The 24,619-nt window shown below is 34.8% G+C and overlaps 1 protein-coding gene across 10 annotated transcripts in view; it reads left to right on the top strand.

The window, feature by feature from the left end:
* Positions 1-24,619, top strand: part of AP3S1 (adaptor related protein complex 3 subunit sigma 1) — a 128,017-nt gene that overhangs the window by 47,665 nt on the left and 55,733 nt on the right. For 2 of the 10 annotated variants that reach the window (XM_081827229.1, XM_081827227.1), the window contains exons 4-5: positions 14-85; positions 15,250-15,357. In XM_081827229.1, the coding sequence (XP_081683355.1) occupies positions 14-85; positions 15,250-15,357 (180 nt within the window). Of the gene's footprint in view, positions 1-13; positions 86-15,249; positions 15,358-18,461; positions 18,503-23,125; positions 23,174-24,294; positions 24,614-24,619 lie in introns of those variants that run through there. The other 8 variants (XM_081827226.1, XM_081827231.1, XM_081827234.1 and 5 more) reach the window with 8 other exon arrangements.

Raw genomic sequence — 24,619 nt, 5'->3', positions numbered from 1 at the left:
TCTTTTTCTTCAGGTATTTGTGGAAACATTAGACAAGTGTTTTGAAAATGTCTGTGAACTGGATTTAATTTTCCATGTAGACAAGGTACTTTCTGTATTGTCAAATCTTCTAAACTTTTTATCTGAGAAAAAATGGTAATTTGTATTTCTGTTTCTCAAAGTAAAAATGGATTTAGTGAGTAAAACTATTTTTATTCCTTTATTTATTTAGTATAACTTATAACTTATTTCCATATGAGCCAGGCACTGCACTTGGTGAAGTTCAGACCCCGCCCAGACGACCCGCATCTAGAGGAGGAAACCGTGGCATTAACACGTAGCCGTGTGTTCAGTGTTAATGGGGACACAGCTGATCTGTCTGCCTTTGTCTAGGAGGCTGTGAGTGGAGGAATTACATTGAACTTGGATTTTTTAGGGATTATAGGTGTCTCACTGACAGAAATGGAGAGGGATGGCTGTAGAGGCAGTGAAATAGGGTACAGGCTTTGGAGGGGGATTGGTATAGAACCGGGCGGCCTAGGTTTAAAGTGCCTTTAGTGGCACGGATTAGTTTTAAGATTTTATTTATTTATTTATTTTTTATGTTTTTTATTTCTTTGACAGAAAGATAGAGAACACAAATAGGCAGGGTAGCAGGCAGAGGGAGAGGGAGAAGCAGGCTCCAAGGAGCCCAACGTGGGACTCCATCCCAGGACCCGGAGCTCAACCTGAGCCGAAGGCAGATGCTTAACCCACTGAGCCACCCAGGCGCCCCTTATTTATTTATTTTAGAGGGGGAGAGTGAGAGAGCACATGTGAGAGTGAGCGAGCGAGTGAGCATGCGCACACAAGTAGGGGGAGGGAGAGGGACAAGCAGACTCCGCACTGGGCATGGAGCCCGATGTGGGGCTCGATCTCAGGACCCTGAGATCACGACCTGAGCTGAAATCAAGAGTCAGACACTCAACCGACTGAGTCACCTAGGCACCCAGTGCCTTGGATTTTAGACTTCGTTCTGAAGCACTTTAATATTTTTAATCAAGTGTTTATTGGCACTTATTGTTGCTTTGTTGAACACTGGTGGGTTGTTTTGGTTTTTGTTTTTTGCCAGATCATTTTTTTCTGCACTACAAAGATTGTGGATTGGTAGGTAGGAGATTAAAGACCGGGATATCAATTAGGGGTCTGTTGCAGGAGTCTGGAAAGAAGTGAACTAAGGCAATACAGTAGAGATGAAAAAAAGTGAATTGGCAGGACGTGATGGTCTGCTGAAAGCTGGAGTTGAGAGGAGGGAAGGATGACTGAACTTTCCAGCCACTATTACTGGGTGCTGGTGATAAGGAATTTTGGAAGAGAGTCCACTTTTACCATATACAGATTGTTTTCTGTATTAAGTTTATATAACATAATGGATTGTTTTGGAATGATTAAGCCGTTGAATAAAATAGTCTGAAATAATATGCTGAAAATTTTAGCTGAAAATGTGATTTTTAAAAATCAGCTTTATTGAGGTGTAATTTACACACATTAAAATTCAGCAGTTTTGAGCATACAGTTAACTAAGTCTTGCAGATGTATAGAGTTATGTAACTGCTACCACAATCGAGATGCAGCACAAGGAAGGAATGCATTTTATTGTTTGTGAACCATCAAAAGAATACTTTTATTATTAGCCAATCCTCTAGATTATATTTCTCGTTTACTAAATGATTTGATTTTATGTATTAACTCATTTTAGACAGAGAACTTAAACTTGATATTTGTAAGAGTCTATTTTTAGTTTTCTACTGCTTTTCTCTAATCACTGTATCTTATGCTTTTTCATACTTAGAGAAACTTCTGTTATTTTTAGGCATTAGGGTTTGCAGTATTCAAAATTATCTTTTGGTACAGGATTAAAATACTTAAAAAAGGTCTTTTTAAAATGACTGTTCAAGGCACCTGGGTGGCTCAGTCGGTTAAGTGTCTGCCTTCGGCTCAGGTCATGATCCCGGGGTCCTGGGATCGAGCCCCTCCCAGGGAACCCGCTTCTCCCTCTGCTCCTCCCCCCACTTGCGCGCTCTCTCTCTCTCTCCCAAGTAAATAAATGAAATATTTAAAAAAAAAATAAAATGGGGTGCCTGGGTGGCTCAGTTGGTTAAGCATCTGCCTTCGGCTCAGGTCATGATCCTGGAGTCCTGGGATTGAGTCCCACATCGGGCTCCCTGCTCAGCAGGGAGTCTGCTTCTCCTTCTGACCCTCCCCTCTCTCATGCTCTCTCTCTGTCTCTCATTCTGTCTCTCAAATAAATAAATAAAATCTTTAAAAAATAAAATGATCAGAGATCATTAGCTTATGTAATGAAGCAATATCTTAAGAAAATTGAGGAATCTCTTGTAAATGTTGTAGTAAGAGTAAAGTTCTCACATTTTTCCTAGAGAATAAAAGATTTCCTTAATAGAGAAATTAAGCTCCACTCATGTACGGCTTCTTTACATGACACACAGTTATTTTAAGACTTCTATTTTACATTGATATGCATTCATTTTAGAAAAATCAGAAAATGCACATAAGTGGAAAATAAATGGAAGTCATCTCAATTGTAGAGATTGCCTAATATTAGTGGAAAAACTGAGGTATATTAAAAATTTCTACGTTTATTTGAACAGAAATTGATTCAAATTGGGCCACGCCAAACCAGAAGCAGTTAGGAGTACTTCACCAACAGGAGCTAGGGGAGAGGCTTTTATAGAAAAGATGCAGAAGCAAAGCAAGGGGATTTTCTGATTGATTACAGTTTAAGCAGTTGTATTATTTGGGAAAGCTGAATTGGCTCTGATGGGTTGTCTTTAGGTTTTGATTTCTTATAGGCATGTTCTGGTTTGCTTACTTAAGCTGCTAAGGTATTAGAACCACCTCAGTCTAACTGTTTAATTAACACAGTGTTAACATTTTAGAGTATGTGCATTTCTAGATTTTTTTGTACAAGTGCAGAAACAAGTAAGTCTTTAAGAGAAACAGAAATGGGATCATACGGTATGAGTATGTATAGCCTGTTCCGTTTACACAATAGTGCATCATTGTTTTAAAACCTGCCAAAATTAGGGCGCCTGGTGGCTCAGTCGTTAAGCATCTGCCTTCGGCTCAGGTCATGATCCCAGGGTCCTGGGATCGAGCCCCACATCGGGCTCCCTGCTCTGCGGGGAGCCTGCTTCTCCCTCTCCCACTCCCCCTGCTTGTGTTCCTGCTCTTGCTATGTCTTCCTCTGTCAAATAAATAAATAAAATCTTTAAAAAAAAATAAAAAAAATAAAACCTGCCAAAATTAACTATATCTCTTCTTTCTGGGCTAAATACTTGTTTTAATTTTTTCCAATGCAATGAGGCAAAAAGCTTTAGGATAGCAGGAGTCAGAGACCAGTCAAATAGACCTTCCTATGCCTACATTCTCTGTCCAGGACAATACTAGTCTTACTTTAAGCCCTTGTAGGAAAGTAGGATTATTTTCAACCCTTAAGCCGCCCTGGACCTTCCAGCAGTCAGGAATCTCTTAACTGGCTCAGCTCACTTTTCCTTAGGGTCTGGTAAAGAATTTTGCCCACAACCCTCAGCCTGCTCATGGACTAGATTAGTCCCAAAGTCACCCTGAAGTAGTGGGACAGCCTCCCTATGCAAAATTGGTTTGGATGTGGAGACTGAAGATGGCGCACATACACCAAGAAAATATGATCCGAAAGGTTTCTCACTCACATAAAAAGGTTTCATAAGTAATATTAAAGTCATATTTATTTGATTAAGAGAGTAAGGAAAGAGATCATAATCCCTAATGAAATTATAAACAGTAGAATCTCTGATTTAAAAGATGGTGGATATAATATAAATAAAATTTGATCAACCAACTTCATGATGAAAAGTGAAAGTACCAGTTTAAAGTAGATCTGTTATTATTCAGGACACTAAGTGTGAATTGAATGAAACAATCTATTAAAAGACAGAGATGATGGGTTTAAAAGTACAGTTTATATAGGAAAGGCAGGATAAATTTTAGATTATTTCCTATATTGTCAGTTTTCCTAACAGTTCAGTTCCCTAATACTCAACCAAAAATGATTATTGTTGTTTTTTGGTTTGGTTTTGTTTTAGTTCCCTGTGACATAGGAATTTTAACATACTTTGATTTGTTTTGGATGCTCACATTGCCCTGTGTTTGCCAGCGGGGAGCCCCTTCAGGTTGTCTTCTGAGTCCTTTTGCCATTCCCTCCCCTCCATGGGCTGTTACAGCCGTTTTGTGTTCTGGTACAACTAGATGTTGCAGACCCATTGTCTTCATTTCCTACTCTAGGCATGTTATCAGCCACTTTTTCTAAGAGCCCTGATTCCTTTTAGTGGGAAATGGTATATGGAAACCACAGTCTGGAGGTGCTCATAGTTATGAGGCTGGTCATTGTTTCTAGGCCTTTTCTATGGGCAGAGCATCTTACATGTTTTCTGTCCAGCCCTGAGTCAGCTATTTCTTCAAGGAACCCTGGTTCTTTTTCTCGGACAATGGTGTTTAGAAATGACAATCTCAGTACCATTTTTGCTCATTGCTACCAGGGTTATATTTTTCCTGGTTCTCTGAACCAAACTGGGAAATAGATGTAGGTATGTGTGTATGTGTGTGCACACACGCACCCCCTAACCTATTTCTATATCTGTATATATTTCAAAAATCATTGAGTTCTTCATAATACCTCAGAGTGTAGTGTAACACTACAGAATTTATTCTAGCCTTCTCCTTTTCCATATTTGCAACTTGCTACTCTGACAGTGAAAGATTATTCTGATTATTCTCACTCTTACTGTTCTCATTATTCCTGATGCATTTATTTATTTGCTCAGTTCTTCCTTTCTTTAACCAAACTCCTAGCTGGGCCATTGGAAAGCTAAACCCCAGACATGCCAGTCTCTACTTTGCCTGTCAGCACCAGCCAAAATCTTGGCCCCAGGCATACTAGCCCCTGTCCCCATCAACTGAGCAAGTTGTTAGAAAGTCAATTCTGATAAAAATTTGCAATGAATAAAGTATTACAAAAAACATTCCAGATGATCTGAAAAACAACTCAGTAGGATTTCTAGAAGAGGCAAAAAAATGTCAAAATGGAAAATTCCAGTGGATGAATATGTATATAAACGTAGATTACAAATATCTGAGTAAAAGGAAAGGTAGAACATGTTGTCCATAATGGAGCATAGAAAGACAAGAAAGAGTGAAAATATGGAAGATGGTTTACAGGTTACTCGGGAGGATAGAGCAAGAAAGGTCTAATGAACATTTATTCTTAGTTTCAGAAGAAGAGGAGAGAAAGAACAAGGCATATTCATAATATCTGGGTATCTAATGTCTGGGAATTTGCCAGAATTAAAGAAAGATACCAATCAGATTAAAGAATCACAAGCGAAATAAATAAAAATAAATCTACATTTAGAATAATGATAGTACAATTGAAGAACAGAGAAAGAGCTCTTAAAGTCATCCAGAAATGAAAGAAACATTACCTTCACAAGAGCAGTGATTAAATTGGGAAATGATTTCTCAACAGCAATCACAGAAATTAGAAAACCTAGTGTTGGAAGAAAATAACTGTCCAACTGTAAATCTCAAGTCAAAAAAATATCTTACAAGAATTGTCAGAGAAAAATAATGTGAGAATTTGCTACCAGCAAGCCTTTACGAAAGGAGATTCTAAAGGAAGGTACATTACACAGAAGGAAATATGAGATATAAGAAGGAATGAGTTAAAGAAGGAAGAAGAACAAATAAAGATGTAAATTTGTGGGTAAGGATAAAAGAAAGTTGGAGTATTCTTGGATCTTTTAATGAGCAGCTCTGACTTTTATAATAAGCAGCTTTTAAAAGGGATTTCTTGACACTCAGCCTGGAATATAGAATAGAAAGTAGAACAGCTTTGTAATTTTTTTTTTTTTTTTTTTTATTTGAGAGAGAGAATGAGATAGAGAGCATGAGAGGAGGGAGGTTCAGAGAGAGAAGCAGACTCCCTGCCGAGCAGGGAGCCCGATGTGGGACTCGATCCTGGGACTCCAGGATCATGACCTGAGCCGAAGGCAGTCGCTTAACCAACTGAGCCACCCAGGCACCCAGCTTTGTAATTTTTTAATCAGACTTGAATATTTTGAATTTTCAGATTTTGAGACATTCGTATTCAATGTTCGTATAAAATGCATTGTGTACCAAAATAGATTTACTTATTACTTTGAATTACTATATCCCTGTTGCTTTTCATTGGTCAGCAATTAACAAATGACTTCATTATTAATATGTTATATACTTCCCCTTTCTATTTTTGTCTTGAAAATTGTATCAATATTTTGATAGGCTAACAAAATATACTACTAATTCCTTTCAGAATTATTTTCAAAATTGTCATTCTTTAGGATTTTCTTTCATGATATATATTATATTGATATATTGGTACATTATAATTATATGTCATTTTGACCACATACTAGGAAAGAAATCAGTAGTTTGGGGGGAATAGTACTCTTAAGCAGCAGAACCTGCTCAGCTGACTCAGTCTCAAGATAATATTAACCAGATGACTCTAAAACTGATTATTTCCTTAGCAAGCACTTTCTTAAGGTTAATAGCATTAGCAGCTCAAAGTTTTGATTTGTATAACACTTTGATATGTCAGATATCCTATTTGGAGAATAATTACAGCAAAATTTAAAAACATTTTTTGATTTAATGAAATTGTGATAAGTATCTTTTGAGAAGATATATTTCTGAAGCTAAGCTTTTTTTTCTTTACTGTTGGCAGTGACACCAGTAAACCCCCCAAACATTCATTTTTTTACTAAAGTTTTTTCATTATAGCTTTTATTTTATTTAGCAACCTGTGTGGGGCTAAAAATGATGAGAAAATACCATATTTCACTGACTCTAAAATTACAGCTTTCTCTCACATTGTAACACTTTTGAGATTGGGATTCAAGTTACATTCTATAGCTTGTCATAATTTAATTGGCAGTGTTTTTCCTTTTCAGTAGTATGTAAAATAATAGTTTTTTAAATAATCAGTTGTAGTTTAGATTTGAAGAAATACCAAAATGTGAAGAGAGATCTATTTACAACAATTAGAATTATAAATACAGGTATTAATAGATTAGGTACATTGTTTAAAATTTTTATTAGCAAATACATGTATTAAAATTTTATTATCAAATTAGTAACAACAACATGACCAACAGAAGTATATAAATTGAAATTTTCTAACATAATTTAAAATAGTTGATCATTGGGGGAACTGGATGGCTCAGTCAGTTAAGTGTCCAACTCTTGATTTCGGCTCAGGTCGTGATCTCAGGGTCGTGAGATGGAGCTCCACAGCCATGCTCAGCAGAGAGTCTGCTTGAGATTCTCTCCCATCTCCCTCTCTCTCTCCCTTCACTCTGGCACACTCACTTTCTCTCTCAAAATAAATCTAAACACACACACACACACACAAAAAAAACAGCCAGCAAGAACCTGTGTTCAAGAAAAGAAAATAGTTGATCATTTCATCATAAGTGGCTATCCTTAATAATTAAAAAATGTTGTCTTAGGGGCGCCTGGATGGCTCATTCGGTTAAGCGTCTGCCTTCGGCTCGGGTCATGGTCCTGGGGTCCTGGGATCAAGCCCCACGTCACGCTTCCTGCTCAGCAGGAAGCCTGCTTCTCCCTCTCCCACTCCCCCTGCTTGTGTTCCTGTTCTCGCTATCTCTCTCTCTCTCTGTCAAATAAATAAATAAAATATATTTTTTTTAAATGGTGTCTTGGGCACCTGGATGGTGCTGTTGATTGAGCATCTCACTGTTGGTTTCGGCTGGGGTAGGATCTCAGGGTTGTGGGATCCAGCCCTGTGTGGGGCTCTGCACTCAGTGCGGAATCTGCTTGGGATTTCTCTTCCTCTCCCTGTCCTGCTTGTGCGTGCGCTCACACACACACACACACACACACACACACACACACACACACACTCTCTCTCTCTCTCTCTCTCTCTATATATATATCCCTAAGATAAAGAAATCTTTTTAAAAAATCATGTCTTATGGTATCTTTTTCTGCAAGCAGAGGGGAAGGAGGTGTTCCTTGCAAAACACATTTTACAAAATATTTATTGAGTGCTTAACACTCTGCAGGGTTATATGAAGAATAGGCCCTTATCCCATTCCTCAAGAAGTTTATAGTTATTTTAGGAGGATATGTGATATCTGTCTGTGTCTGTGTCTCCGTCTGACAGACATACAACCATTAAAGAACATTACACTGTTATCCATAGTAAAATATTTTATTATTTTAAAATTACAATAATAATACTTATCTTTCTTTAGAAACAAAGAAGTCAAACAATATTAAAGACTGTATGATTAAACATTAAAGTTCTTCTTACCTTGTCCCCCTCCTTATACCCACTCAGCCCCATCCTGCACTGTTTCCCTAAAGTAATTTCTTTTAATAATTTCGCTAGGTAGGCTTCTAGACTTTTTTCCTATATATTTTCAAAGATATGCATAGTTCTCTTGGTTTAGTGAGTGATCGAGTTTGTTTGTTTTAAAATATTTTATTTATTTTTTAGACAGCGAGAGAGGGAACACAAGCAGGGGGGAGCTGGAGAGGGAGAAGCAGGCTCCCCGCTGAGCAGGGAGCCTGACTCGGGGCTCCATCCCAGGACACTGGGATCATGACCAGATGCTTAACGACTCAGCCACCCAGGCGAGTTTGTTTTTATTTCGTACAGTGTGCTATGCCTGGCTTTATTAACTTCATCGGTCTTTAGATGAACCATATCAGTACATACATACTAGCTTTATTCTTAGGTGAAGAATTAAACAGAATGCTATGCCATATTTTACTTGACCACCCCTATAGTCAGATATTAATATAGTCAAAGTAAAAAATACTTGGTGCAGAGAACTTCATTTCTAACATAAGTTATAGCAAAGTAACTTTTATTTTTTGCAAACAAGTGACTGACTATAGAAAGGAATATGTATAATTTGACCTTTCCTTCCTTTATCCTTTTTTATATTTGCTTCAGTCTCATAGAGGGCTTGTTATTGTTAAAAGGTGAAATGTGTTTGATTTAGTCTTCCTTTTCCTCTTCAATGATTATGTTTGCTTCACTCACACCAGGATGCGGCTCTCTGTAAGCACGTTACATAAGTATTTAATAGACGCGTGCTAAGCCCCGGGTAATGTCTGAAAGTGCTGAATCACTATATTGCACACCTGAAACTAATATTACACTGCATGTTAACTAATTGGAATTTAAATAAAAACTTAAAAAAATATTTAATAAATATGGTTTACTAATGGGGTAGTGAAAATTGCTAAAAAAAACCACACATGGTTTGTTCTTTAACTTTTGAACTTTGAGATTATTGAGATAAATAATTTTGAAGAAAAAATTGCATATAATATTTATTAGATACCCACAGTGTGCAATATATTTTATAAATAATAATAAAATAATATAGAGACCATTTAATCTTAAATAAGTTAGAGTAGTACTAAGCAAAAGTCTCCAAGTTCTGCACTGACACGTATATGAGATAGAATTTTTACTATTTAAATGCATCAAAGTGCAGCACTCTGGAAAGCAGTATGGAGGTTCCCCAAAAAGTTAAGAAAGAACTACCCTATGACCCAACAATTGCACTACTAGGTATTTACCCAAAGGATACAAAAATACTGATTCCAAGGGCCACATCTACCCCGGTGTTTATAGCAGCATTATCAACAATGGCCGAACTATGGAAAGAGCCCGTGTCCATGTGGATAAAGAAGATGTGGTATATATATACAGTGGAATATTACTCAGCCATCAAAGAGAATGAAATCTTGCCATTTACAACGATGTGGATGCAGCTAGAGAGTATTATGCTAAGGGAAATAAGTCATTCAGAGAAAGAAAAATACCATAGGATTTCACCCATGTGTGAAATTTAAGAAACAAAACAGATGGACATAGGGGAAAGAAAAAGAGGGAGGCAAACCGTAAGAGACTCTGAACTATAGAGAACAAACAGGGATGCTGGAGGAGAGGTGGATGGGGGATGGGCTGGGTGGAGGATGGGCATTAAGGAGGGCACTTGTGATGAGCACTGGGTATTACATGTAAGTGATGAACCACTAAATTCTACTCTCGAAACCAGTATTACACTGTATGTTAACCAACTAGAACTTAATTAAAAACTTGAAACATTAAAAAAAATAAAACGCCTGGGTGGCTCTGTCAGTTAAGTATCTGCCTTCGGCTCAGGTCATGATCTCAGGGTCCTGGGATCGAGCCCTGCCTCGTGCTCCATGCTCAGCCGGGAGTCTGTTTCTCCCTCTCCCTCTGCCCCTCCCGCTGTGTGCTCTCTCTCTCTCTAATAAATAAAATCTTTAAGAAAAAAAAAGCATGAAAAAAGTGGCATGCTTGTCTTATCACTAACAAATATTCACCTTTGTGCTACCTCTTAAATAACTTCAATATATGCACAACTATAGCCTTTAATACGATTCCTCTGAATTACTGCATGGTCACTCTTTTATTTTTACCAAGCTTTTTTTTTTTTTTTTAATATATGCTCATGCTAAAAGTTTTCAAAACCTAGACAAACAAAAACTATAAAGTGAAAGACACATCTCTATTCTTCCTCAGTCCTCCAGTTCCATTCTTTAGGTAACTACTATACTTTAAAAATATTTGCAGAAAATTAAAACAACGGTGAAATACCACTCTACACCTATTAGAATGGCGAAGATCCTGAACACTGACAACATCTAGTGCTGGCAAGGAACTCTGATTCATTGCTGGTGGGAATGCAGAACGGTACAGCAACTTTGGAAGACAGTATTGTAGTTTCTGACAAAACTAAACATGTTCTTACTATACAAGCCAGCAGTCATGCTCCTTGGTGTTTACCCAAAGGAGTTGAAAACAAGTCTACAAAAAAACCTGCACACAGATGTTTATAGCAGCTTTTTTCATAATTGCACATACTTGGAGACAACCAAGATATCCTTCAGTAGGTAAATGGCTGAAAAGTATTTGTGTTTCTTTCCAGGAACTTTCTGGGTATATCTAAGTGTGTATGTGTATGTAATTTTTTTTTTTTTGTAAATCTCAGTGGGACCATATTATAGATATTATTCTATCCCAGTCATTTTTCATCTAATAATCTGTATGACTGAGGAAACTGTAGATGTCTCATTTTTAAGTGTGTGGTAATTAATAATGTACATTCTAAGAAACACTTTTTTCTTTTTCTTTTTTTTTTTAAAAGATTTATTTATTTGGGGTGGGGGCAGAGGGAGAGAGAGAGGGAGAGAAGCAGACTCCCTGCTGAATGCTGAGCAAGGTGCCCCAAACAGACTCTTACGTATAAAGAACAAGCCAATGGTCACCAAAGGGGAAGTGGATGGGGGGGGATGGGGGAAACAGGTGATGGGGATTAAGGAGGGCACTTGTGATGAGCGCCGGCTGTTTTAAGTAAGTGTTGAATCACTATACTGTATACCTGAAACTAATATACTGTATGCTAACTGGAATTTGAATAAAAACGTAAAACAAGTAGTGTAGATTCACCATTTTACAGTTTTGTGTTTTTGTTTCTTTACTCTTACCAACAAGGTTTTGTTGATCATTCTTGTACATAGACCTCGCACCAGTATCTTTTATTATTTTCTTAACTCACACCCTTATTTTCTGCAGCCTCTTTCAGTCCATAAGTCTCTTGCAGAACTGTGGCTTTATGTGTATGTTACATGATCTCATTTGTGTAAATTAGACATACATTTACGCACACATAACAAGTATATGCATAAGAAGTTTTCATGAAGGCTATGCAGGTTTCCCTTGCTGTCCAAAAGCAGAGTGTTCCTTTGAAACATTTTTTAAGCCAAAATGGCTTAAAGCAAAGAAGCAATTACCCTTTCATAGAAGTGAAAATTCTTTTTGGATTTCTTTCAGTTGGCAAAAGCAGGTATGAACATAGGTCTTTTTTAAAAGTGCAGGGTGTAAGGGGAACTTTTGTATAGTGAGGGAAACCTGTTTAAAATCTAATTAACTGTGATTATCTTTGAATAGAGGGACCTAGAAGTAGCCATGTGGTTGGGTAGATAGGGCATATATAGTTAAAAACAAACAAGCAAAAATACATTACTAATGTGGTATTTGCTATTTTTTTAAAAAAACACTTAAATACCTATAAAAATTCAAGAAAAGGGGATTAAAAACTCATTGAACCTTTATGTTAGGTGGACATCAAAGCAGTTTAGTAGATGAATTATATTTCAAACATAATGTCACCCTTTTATTTCCATTAAAATCTGTTTTAGGTAAGGGGTGCCTGGGTGGCTCAGTTGGTTAAGCGTCTGACTCCTGATTTCAGCTTAGGTCATGATCAGGGTTGTGAGATCCAGCCCCATGTTGGGCTCTGTGCTGCGTGTGGAGCCTGCTTGAGATTCTCTCTCTCCCTCTCCCTCTGCCTACCCCCCTCCTGCATACTCTCTCTCTTAAAAAAAAAAAAAAAAAGTTGTTTTAGGTAAAATTTGTAAAACAAAATACTAGAACATGTCAGCCATATGTGTTAGGGCTAAGCTAAAAACAAAGCTTTTATCATCTTCTTTCTCTCATTAATTCTGCCGAAAATTCCTCCCAGTTCTTGGAACATGAAATTTTCTGTCACTAGACAGCTTCTAAATGATCCCTCCATACCTTATTTGAACACCATGACCTTGATAATGTTGGACTCCTCTCCCAAGTAGTAATTCTCATTCCCATACTGTTTACCTCCTGGAATTTCTACATAATGTATAGTACCTCCTCACCTAGAATATATTCTTCAGGCATTTATTATATTTCTAATGAGGTTATGCTTAAGGATTTAGCTCACAGGCTCTCATTTGTATTTTTTATCTTCTCAAGATTTCTGAGTTTGCTTTCATAGGAGTTATTTTTACTTTGAAGACAAATTTACATCCAGGTCCTTATTAAGTTGACATATGTCCTTAGAATTTCTTGCATATGACCCACATCTGCAGACTACTCATATTTTAATACCTCTAACCTTGGTAGACATTTCTATAATACTGAAATCTATGTCTTCCACTAATCTGCATGTGTTTCTGAGATATTTCTGGAAAGGCAGTAGTAAATGTATAAGCCTGAGCAAAATGGGGTTGGTGGAGTTGCTGAATTTTTATCAGCATTACAAATTGTGCTTTCTCATGAGAATTTGTTTTAAAAAGAAGCGGGGAAGTTCCATTGCTAAAACAAGTCTTAACGAATCCGTCCACTGGCCATGGCCTTTCTTTCTGAACACTTTTCCTCCATGATACTTGTTAGCTGTTGTAGGGTAATTGTATTTTATCATCCAATCACCTTCTTGACCTTTAATTGAACCTGCATAGATTTATGACTAAAAATTAATTTGCTGTATCAATTTCATGTATTGGTTTTTTTTTTTTTAAAGATTTTATTTATTTGAGAGAGAGACAGCATGAGAGGAGAGAGGGTCAGAGAGAGAAGCAGACTCCCCGCTGAGCAGGGACCCCAATGTGGGACTCGATCCCTGGACTCCGGGATCATGACCTGAGCCGAAGGCAGTCGCTTAACCAGCTGAGCCACCCAGGCGCCCAATTTCATGTATTGTTAACAGAAGAAAGCAAGGAATAGGACTTGGGTCACTCAGACTTAGGTTTTAATTTAATCGTTTGCTACATATTCGCTTATGTGTCTTGAGCAAGCTGGTTTATTCTCTCAACTGTAACAAAGGTTAATGTGAGAATTAAATACATACCATAAGTGCAGCACCAAAACATCGTTTCAATAAGTGGTGTTTAGTCACAAAAGGGATAGCAGTTAGGAGTGATGATATTTAGCACTAGTTTTTATTTATTTTTTTAGCACTAGTTTTTAAAACAGTTGTGGCTTCTGATTTTGTTTTGTTTTCTAGGAAAAGTAATTTCTATTAATTCTTTCTTCAAGAGTTGTAACATGAGATGTCCATCTTTCCAAAATGAAAAATTAGTAAATGATAGGATTTAAAAATCATGAATACATTTGTGTGCAGTCTTATAAAGGAATGAAAACTGAATCATATAATTACATATTTAACCAAGACCAGTTTTTGTTTAAAATAAAATTACTTGGGGTGCCTGGGTGTCTCAGTTGGTTAAGCAGCCAACTCTTGATTTTGGCTCGGGTCATGATCTCAGGGTCATGGGATGGAGCCCCGTGTCTGGCTCTATGCTCAGCAGGGAGTCTGCTTGGAATTCTCGCTCTCCCTCTGCTCCTACCCCCATGTTCACACACTCTTTCTCTAAAATAAATAAATCTTAAAATTACTTTATAGTATCTTTTAGGTACTATGCTACATACTTTGCATGAAATATTTAATTCTTCTGATGACCGTATGAGGTGTCTATACTGTTTTTATCTCTATTTTACAGATAAGGTAACAGGTGCGTGTGTGCTGAAGGACATACAGTGCGTGGTAGAGTCAGTATTCATGCCTAATTTCAGAGTCTCCATTCTTTATACCACCACATTGTTTTTTTAAAAATTATAGCAAAGTATGCTATTCTGTGATACCCTAATTCAGCTTTGAGTTGGTGATTTTTGATTCAGTAACTACCTGTGAAGAAAACACCTGGATTATATTTTTTCTCCCCAGTGGAAGATGCTATTTTTAGTGATTGTAAGATGTATATTTGATAATTTAAAAAATCTAAGTATTACATATATGGATGTGTTTGGGACAAAAACATTATTAAAGTACCTACAATAAAAAGAAATTTTACTCTATTTCAATCAGGAGCTTGTTACAGTGCCACATAGCTTCATTAAATGCCTTGAGCATAAAACAACTTAATAATTATTGGCTAAGAATCTGTCATAAAAGGCCATGGTAGATAATTTTTTTTAGCATTAAACTGGTTACAGTAAGAGGTAGTGTTTATGGATCATTTACTTTGTTCTGAGCACTTCCATGGATGACCTCATTTAATCTTTTCAACAGTCTAGGAAGGAGACACTATTAATACCTGTTTTACAGCCCATTAAACTAAGATTTGAAGAGGCTCTCTGTCTCAGGCTGCATTGTAGTAGCAAACGTGGATTAGGAGCCTTCCAAATTATTTTTATTTTAAACTTCATATTTATGAAATAGTCACAGCAGTGTTTGAAACGAAAGCTGCTGGAATGATGAAACATTTTTGTAGTGAATTTTCTTTATGGACGTGTATTATTTTTCCCTTTAGGTTCACAATATTCTTGCAGAAATGGTGATGGGGGGTATGGTATTGGAGACCAACATGAATGAGATTGTTACTCAAATTGATGCACAAAATAAACTGGAGAAATCTGAGGTAAGAATGGAAAGCACTCTGGTTAATGGAGGTAGTAAGCATGATCATAAATTTGCATGATGTGTAGCTTTCACTGTTTGTCCTTCAGTATCACCCTTTAAGTACAGCTGATAGCTTATTCAGTTTTTTAAAAATGGAATATACATATCTTAGTATGTTCAATGTTTTGTGACGGCTATCTATCTGATAGTTTCATGTTCTCTTTTTTTAGCCATGGTTGTTAACTGCCTTGGGTAATAAACACAATTTCAGATTCTTAACAGCTTAAAAAAGAAATTATATGTTTGAATAATGAAATCAGTATTTGCTTTACAAAACCTTAGTAATCATCAAGGAAATCTTAGACCTGATATTTTAAAGATATATAAATTTAGTGTCACAGAACTATTTCTGAAAAAGGAGAGGAGAGGAAATGGAATTCTCATGAGGAAGTAATGTTGTAAGTTATAATTCGTGCTTTGCAAGCCTGAGTGAACACTGAAAAAAGAAATTCGTTGCCTTAATCTTTTAATTCTGGGTCCTTCCCAGAGGTCACTGACAAGTTGGCTAAGTCACATATTTTACACAATGATACATGCATTCATGGCTTTTTCTGCATTCTATAGGAGAAAGATTTGGTTAGTTACACATGCTTAGCTTTGTGCTGTTATTAGGTGCATGAGGATCAACCAGCACTTTAGCATTGTATAAAATCCTACTTTAGAATTTTCATGACTCTTTCCTCAAGTATTAGGCTGAATATCAATAACAAGCACTGTAGCTGAGCCACTGAAGTTCACGTTGTTTTGGTGGTTTCTTATTACTCGGGCAGAAGTTTAGAAAGATGAATAGTTTTGACATGTCGTTCAACACTATACTTGTTACCTTTGGTATTTATAGTCATAACTAAGATTAGAAAAATAAATTTTACTTATAATTATTAGTACAAGCTCAGGTGTTGGATTGATTTAAAGTAATCATTACTATAAAAGCAGCAAAGTATTAAAAATATGCTAGCATTAATTTACAACAGGTGAGTTCTAAAGAATTTTTATCTTGTTGGCACTTTAAAGGATCAGTTTAATGGAATGCTATGCTCACTGGAATTGAATGAAACACAGGATGATGGATAAATCCAAAATCTGAGGGTTAGGAACAGTTAAAGCTTTATATAAAAGCATTTTCCAGTGTTCTATTTTAAAGTAAAATAGCCCTGCATTTCTCTATATCTCAATTTACCATCCCTATGAGTTGCCCAAAGGAGAGGCTTGTAATGGTGAAGAGCTTATAGTTATGACTCTTTTAAATAACTAGTTATATTTTATGTGTTCTACAGCCAATTTTTAAAATACTGGTTTTTGAAAAGGAAAAACAAACGATTAATACAGAAGGTTTTGTTTTAGGACAAGGAAAAGAACTCAGAATATTATTTAGTATAGTTGGTTTGCCTTATATTATTTAGTATGGTAAAAGATTTACTATAACCTCTGAGCTGTACAGTCTTAAGTGATAACTCAAATTTTATGTAATCTGTTAAAACTTGCTTTACAAAACTCTATGGATATAGATTCTAAATGCCAAGAGACAGTGACATAATCCATTAATAATCTGTCAAAAATGAATGGATATGTGGTAATTTGTGACTTCTGTGTAATCATCTGTAAAAAATATATTAACCTTTTATCTGGAATGTTCATATTCCAGGTTCTTTAACTTCATTGATGGTGTCCTCTTTTTTTTTTTGCCCTGGGTTTGCTATTTATATTACTGATAAAAGTCATGAAGGACCTATAATAATTGCATAATGGATATTTGCTTTCTGATTGTCCAGTATAACTTTGTTAATGAGGCAATTTTTTCTTATCTGTAAAGAAAGAGCAGTAAAATACAAAATTTACATTTTCAGTGGAAATAGAATACTGTAACTGAAAATCTCTTCACAGAAACATTTCTATTTAAAATGGTTTTAAATACTGGTGAAAGAGGTACTGCTATTTTTCATCTGCTGATCATCTTTTAACTTGTACAGTCAGCAGTTACCTGCTACAAATTAGTTTTTCTCCTTTACTAGAAAATAGGTTTTAAGTCTGGGAGTAGACCACAATATTATGTTTTTCATCAAGTGTTTCTCCATATGTGATGTCTGCTAATATTTTAGTTATAAAGTAGGATTTTGAGTCAAAATGAAGCCATTTAGTCCTGATCATATTTTAAGAAATTATGCCAAAAATGTTGACTTTGTGTAATTCTTCAGTAATTTTCATAATCTGTTTGGAAGACTACCACCTTTATTCCAGACACATTGAAATGTCAGTTTTCATATGGATTCTGTTTCCATGTTACTTAAACTGGATATATATATCAAATATATGACTGCAGAATAATCCAAAATTATTTGAGAACACACTATAAGCTTTAATTAATCTGACTCTTCCTTAAATTTTAGTTAAAATTTATTATGCAAGCAAAAACTTGTCAAGAAATAATTAAAATCCAGAATATCATGATTGATGAAAAGACCTGGTTATCATACTTTTAAGATTAAGTGGTATTTAGAATAGCATTTATCTTTTAAAAATCAGTCTGGGTATAATTAAGATACCACTTTTAAGATATAGCATGGATATATCTAGTTGCCTTTACTTTGTCAGAAATCAAAGACTTTATTATTTTGGTTTAAAGATAGTATATTTCCAGTGACAAGAAAGTGAACCAGCTTAATTCCTAATAACCTAGACAGGTAGAAGCAAAGATCTCCCAGATCTTTAAAGAGAGGACAAACAAAGATATGCTCTGAATGTATGTCCATCTATCCTGATTCGACAGAAAACTGGTTTGCTATGACATGGGGGTCTGGGCAAAGGAGGGTTTAAGCTGGGTGCGAGGATGGTGGGATTTGGGGGAAGTGTAAGAGGCACTCAGGAATCTTCCAAGGAATAAAAGGACTCCCTGGGGGTGGAGGTAGAGGGGTGGGGTTGGGGAGACTTGTTAGCTTTTGTGTATGTCATGTTATTTTTAAGATGCATAAATGGGTCTGAATATAGTCACTACTTTTTTAAAAGTCAGTCTTCTTTTTTTCCGAACATCCTGATCTTTCTAGCTCTTTCCATTCTTCTCTCTTACAGACCTTTATCTTTCAATCTCCCAGACAGGACAGGTAGACAAGGTATTGCTGACTTTGAGAAAACTGTACTTTAACAAAGGGAAAGCAAAATGATGTCAAAGGCAATTAATTATTTAGGCCAGACTCAAAAATTCTTTGTGTTAATGAACCCATGTAGTCCCTGTAGCCTATTTTTCATTCTAGTTTCTCCTTGTAGTTTCTTCATCTTTTATTGGACTTAGTGTATTTTACTAGTGTTTCATTGATGTCATGTTTGTTCTGTTTTGTCTGCCTGCATCGTAAAAGGAAAGTTTAAATTTTTTGTTCTTTTTTTAAACATTGTCATTTAACTGACAAATTACATTTGTAAAAATGCAGGTTTACTTTGTATATAAAAATGTAGAGTTTATTTCAAAAATCATATGTTAGAATTAATCTTAATTTAACTCTCACAGTTCTTTTTCTTGTCTTTCTAAATTAGGATTCTAACATAAAATCCCTGCTGGGTTTTGGAAGCTGTGCATTTGAAAACCAAAAGCTGAACCTTTAGAGTTTTGCATACAAAGTGAGAAACAATGAAGGCTTAGAATAGTGACTTTTAAGTAGTGCTTTTTTCCCCACATAATGGTTTTCAGGTCCAAAGTCTTAACAGAATTGCTTTTATGGTTTTGACTAACAAGGGCATATTAAAAGTGGCCAACAAAAAGTGTAAGATAACAAATCTTCTAAAATTGAATTAAAAGTTCTAAAAATTGGAATTAAATATTTTGACCAAAATAAAACGGATTTCCAGGGTAGCAACCTTCTGACATCCAAACACCATAATAAGTGAGACTCAGTAAAATATTGTTAACCTTGGACATTTTTACAAAGCATATTGCCTCTTACTGAAAATGTTTTTAATAGACTCCTAGCTTTATAAAACTAAATTTTCTCTGGCATTTCCTATGCGTTTTTTACACCCTAAGTTAATTGTGTAAATTTTTATTTAAAAATTTCAATCTAAATGGTGATGAACAGCTTTTTTTTGTACAATATTGTACCAAAATGAAAAATGAAAATGCTTATAGGCCTCCATTTAAAAATTTCAAAGTGACGCAAACAATGATTCATGGAACATTACATCAAAAACTAATGATGTACTACTGTATGGTGACTAACATAACATAACATAATAAATAAATAAAATCAATAAAACAAACAAAAAATTTCAAAGTGAAAATACTTTATTGAGTCCCAAAGAGGAAAAAAAATTCTGTAAATTCAACAAGTTGGATTACCCACTTCACTAATTAGAAAAATGCCACTGAGAATTTGGCATTGCTTTTTAGCCACTAAAAGTATCTTTCTGGATGTGTTTGAGAAGTGGCAACATACAGGTGGCTTTTTAATTCTTATCCCAAGATGGTAGGCTCTGTCATGAAGCTGGGAGTACCACTTGTGGTCCTTAGGTCTGTGTTACTTTATCCCGGTAATAGAAAATACATAATTGTTTCCTTTATTCCACTGATCCAAATCACTGCCAATTTCTGTGGTCTAGTCTTTAATTTATGTTAAATTGTCATTTTCTAGCAAAGAACCACCTGGGTCTTTAACTTCCATCACTAGAACTAGTAGTTAGCTTTCTTGTTCTTTTTTTAAATCAAATATCTATTTTCAAAGAGCAGAGAATAAGAAAAGTGGCCCTAATACAATGATGCTGGAAAGTCAGCTTGTGAATTGGTTCTGCTTCTTACCTTGACATGCTGTTTACTCTGTTCTTCTACAAAATTATGGTGAGGACCCCTGAGTTCACTTGTAATGGTTGGAATTAGTTACATTAAATCCATGAATTGGGCATTAGTCTGCTATATTTATTTCACACAGGCAAATGCTGTGCTAGAAATTAAAACTATAACTGAAGATTATATTAAATGGATTATATAATTTGGAAGGCTTTTAAATTTTTAAATATTCTAATTTTGATAAAATTTTTTATAAAATGTTATAGTTCTTACTCACTAGAGGGTTGTCATTAGCATTTCTAACCTTGGAATTGAAATATTAAAGCACTGCCTTTAAAGCAAAGAGCAAGCCTATTACAAATTCCCAGATTAAAAGCTATTCTACCTTACATTCATAAATTAAAATAGTGAATTCTCTATTTTGCTCAAAACATGAATTCAAAAGCTGCCATTATTTTGTTAATGATTTTGAGTCTGAAACCATTTAATACTGTGTTTATTAATGTTGATGTTCTTTCACTTTGCTGTTAGGTCAAAATTATGAATGTGCATATAGCACCTTCCAGCAGGAAGGGTGGGTAAAGTTTTAGTATGTACAGATTATTCCCACTACCATCTTACTCTGCATTTCAAGCTTGAGAAAATATTTTAAGATGGTAGGATACTAATATATGTCTTAGATTAAATAAACATCTAGATTCTTTCCTTTTCCCCTCGAGAAAGTTAATTGCTTATTGCATGATAAGGAAAAGGGAGCCTTCCGATTCTTTGAAATATATTTTAGTAATGCTGCTTTTTCACTTTTGCTTGCACATATTTTGTTTATTTTTGGGTCTGGCAATTTAAAAACAAAATCAAAAACAAATCATATCCATCCATTATTATCTTTGTGATTCAAGTGCTTGAAATTTCTGAGAGTATGTCTGTATAAGTCTTCTATCTGTTTGGCCTCATTTTGGTATACTTGCAGACTTCATTTTGTTTTCTTTCTCTTAATTCTGTTAATTTATTTAATCTCATGGGAGAGAAAACATGACCATTCTTTTATATACTGTACTTCATTCTTTCATCCAGTTCATACTCTTAACTGCTTTGGATTCATATATTTATTTTTGTTAGTGGAGTTGCTGCAGTTTACCCGCCATGGTGGTGCTCGAGTATAATAACATAGATGGAAACAAGTTATTTCTCCAGTAGGGTTTCATTCTTTTTATTTCTGCTTTGTGTCAGCTGTGTAATCTTAAATCTTTAAGAGCTATGTTGTACTGTCAGAAATATCTTAATTTTACATTTTAAATTGTACATAATACTAACAAGTCAGGCAAGCTTAATTTCTGTAAATTTTAGTGTTCAAAAAAAAGAATTAGTAAAAGTTATCTTGTTGCTTTGAATATATCTTACTGAAAAAAAAATCTTAACTAAGATGAAAATTATTTTATACCTCTCTGTTGGCAAACTGGTCTCCTAATGGCAAATTACCTCTTTTACATTTTATTCTTTCATAAAAATGTTGCAGACTTAACTTTCATGGAAGTCTGAAAATGAAATTTGTTTTATAGCAGTTCTGGTGTTGACTACCTGAGAAGTCTTTTATTTTTAAGCCCTACGTTTTTATATATAACTCATTTTAGCACCTACTTACTGATCAACAGTTCTTTTTATATTTTTTTATGTTTTATATTCTGCAAAATCTGATTTCTTAAAATGTTAGTTTAGTTAAAAATTGAAGTACGCATTACAATTTTTTTATTTCCTATCATTTTAATTCATGACATACTACACAGAAGTATTGAACATGCTTGAGAAATAATTTGATTCTTTTAATTCATTTGCGTGTTCTGAATAGTGGCCATCCTTTGCATGTCTATGGCTTGCTGCTTATGTTTAGAGGAATTGTAGTTTGTTGTACTTAGAAACTTCTTTTGGTTTTACGTAATAAGAACTTGGCACATATATGCTATTTAAATCAATTGCTGTATTGACTTTATGTATTCTCATTAGCAGCCAACAGTCGACACCATCTTTGGTCACAAAGAAACGACTTAATCTAAAGAAATTTAACAGGATGCACTTTTATTCTCATTTTCTTTACTCAAGTTCAGTTTAGCTGTTCATGGTACAGGGTATTATGGAAAAGAAGGCTTCTTGACAATGACATTTAATTTAATACTAAAAAAATTATTTTTACTATTTATAAAAGTAAAATCATAGCATCCAGTAAAACATACACACATATCTACCTTCTCTCTCTCTCTCTCTATCTCAATAATAAAAATCCTCTAATAGGTCATGCCTTTTAAAATATTTATATTCAGATATCTTATAAATACTTTTTCTATAGTCTACTCATCATTTGTATCCTGTAGAGACACATCCAAGTAAAAATCGTGGCAAATTGGTTTTTTAATTAGAAAAATTACAAAATCCTTCTATCTGGAAAACTGATACTAGCTCCAGGATGTCTATAATTTTGTAAAATAATTTTTGTTCCTTGGCCGACAACATACTTTTGGGTAAAAGGAAGAGAGCCTTGACAAGATGGTAAACCTCTTTAAACTGGATCTTTCTTTGATCCTAAACCATTCTAAATTTCAGTAGCTAGATGTTGAACTTGAAATAATCAGGTTAAAGACCCTTTTGAATATGATTCATGCTACCCTAAACAATACTTATTTGTATCTCCAACATCTTTGGGGGGTATAAAAATAACTGCATTGCTTCAGGTAGGTATAAATGTAGGGGTCAATCAAAAACAACTTACTTCCATTAAATTATAAAAATTGAATACTCCAGCCCTATTCATTCTTTAATTGGATATGGAGTGTTTCATTTATGTCATTGCCTGTGTGGACCATATCTATTATTAATAATATTTTACTGATTTTTCTATTATTTCCAATTCTGAGTTGATAATCCGTGGCTTTTATTTCATTGCTTAACAATGTTTGTATCCTTTATTCAGCAAATAGTTTACACTGGCCTATTTTGTATCAGTCAAGATTTTTCTCAGGTAACAGCTTTATTATTATTATTATTTTAATTAACAAAAGAGGTAGGATTACATAAGAGAAAAAAACCTAAAATTTCAAAAAGGGACATTAAAACTAGTAATTCTAATTACACAGACATTGTCTCATATATGTGATTTAAGCAAAGTGGAAGATTTGTTTTTGTTACCTAATTGTCTGCTTTTGTCAAGATGATGTATGCCACTGAATTCAGATGTGTTTGTTGACTTTATTATATCACCTGAATAAAAATTGATGAAATCTAAATCTAACTTAAACCGTAAAAGTATGAAGACTCTTGTAGCTATTTGAGAAAGATGATATATATGCCTTTTTCTTTTATTTTTAATCATATTTTCTTTCAAAATTGTTTCACAAAATATAAATATCCCTACTAAGATGAAAGTGAAATATTGTACACTAATGCTACTAGAAGTTTTAAAATTCATTTATTTATATAAATACTATCTTTTGCATTTATGCTGTTCTTTCTCCAAATTTGCATATTGTAAACTGAACCAGTGTTGTTGGATCTACTTTATGTGACAGTATTTTTAATCATTCATTGTATTTTTTCTAACACATCGAAGGTTGGAAAGATCCTTTTGTTGCAGTTTAATTTTTAGGCAGAACTTTTCTCTTTGGACTGAGGCTTTACTTTAAAAGCCTGATTCCCCCCCCGCCCCGCCCACCGGTGTTTTAGAACTTCCCTAGAAAAGTTTAGAAGAGCCTCCACAATTTAAAATAATTTAAAAAATTTGTTGTTTTGAAATGCTTTAAGGGTTTGGCCCTACGTAAAGAAACTAAACAAGTATGATCTATTACTTTCAGTTTTTATTTCACAGCACATTTTGATAATCAATGCTGTTTTAAAAGCAAAAAAAAACCCCAAATCTATCATGATTGTTGCAAGAGATGTTTAAAAGGAAACTAATGTAAACTATGCTTCGTGCTTATATCATAAGTCAGTAAGTGAAGATATAGATGAAGATCTAGCTTTTGTCATTTGAATATTGGATGTGACATCTAAGTAGTGCAGGCTAATTTGTGTCTGATTTTTACATTCTTATCATTGCATGTATTCACTGTATTTTTTAATGTGCCAACTGTTTTCTCTTTATAGATTAGAATTTCAAAGTAACCATCCCATACCAGTTCCGACTACCATCTGGTCTCTAAGCTTGTTATATGAAATCTTTTATCATTGTCCTCCATTTTTAGTGTTTTCGGACGAGCTACACCTGAGTTGTACATTTTCTTTTCTTTTATTTGCTTCTGTATACAGGCTGGCTTAGCGGGAGCTCCAGCCCGTGCTGTATCAGCTGTAAAGAATATGAATCTTCCTGAGATCCCAAGAAATATTAACATTGGTGACATCAGTATAAAAGTGCCAAACCTGCCCTCTTTTAAGTAAAAAACTAAAAAGGCCACTCCCAGGTAAAATCCAG

Source organism: Leptonychotes weddellii, chromosome 7 (assembly GCF_054177405.1).
Source record: "Leptonychotes weddellii isolate Sample4059 chromosome 7, ASM5417740v2, whole genome shotgun sequence".
In the NCBI taxonomy this organism is placed as follows: Eukaryota; Metazoa; Chordata; class Mammalia; order Carnivora; family Phocidae; genus Leptonychotes; species Leptonychotes weddellii.
Note: the sequence above shows the minus strand (reverse complement) of the source record. Positions and strands in the feature narration are given on the sequence as shown.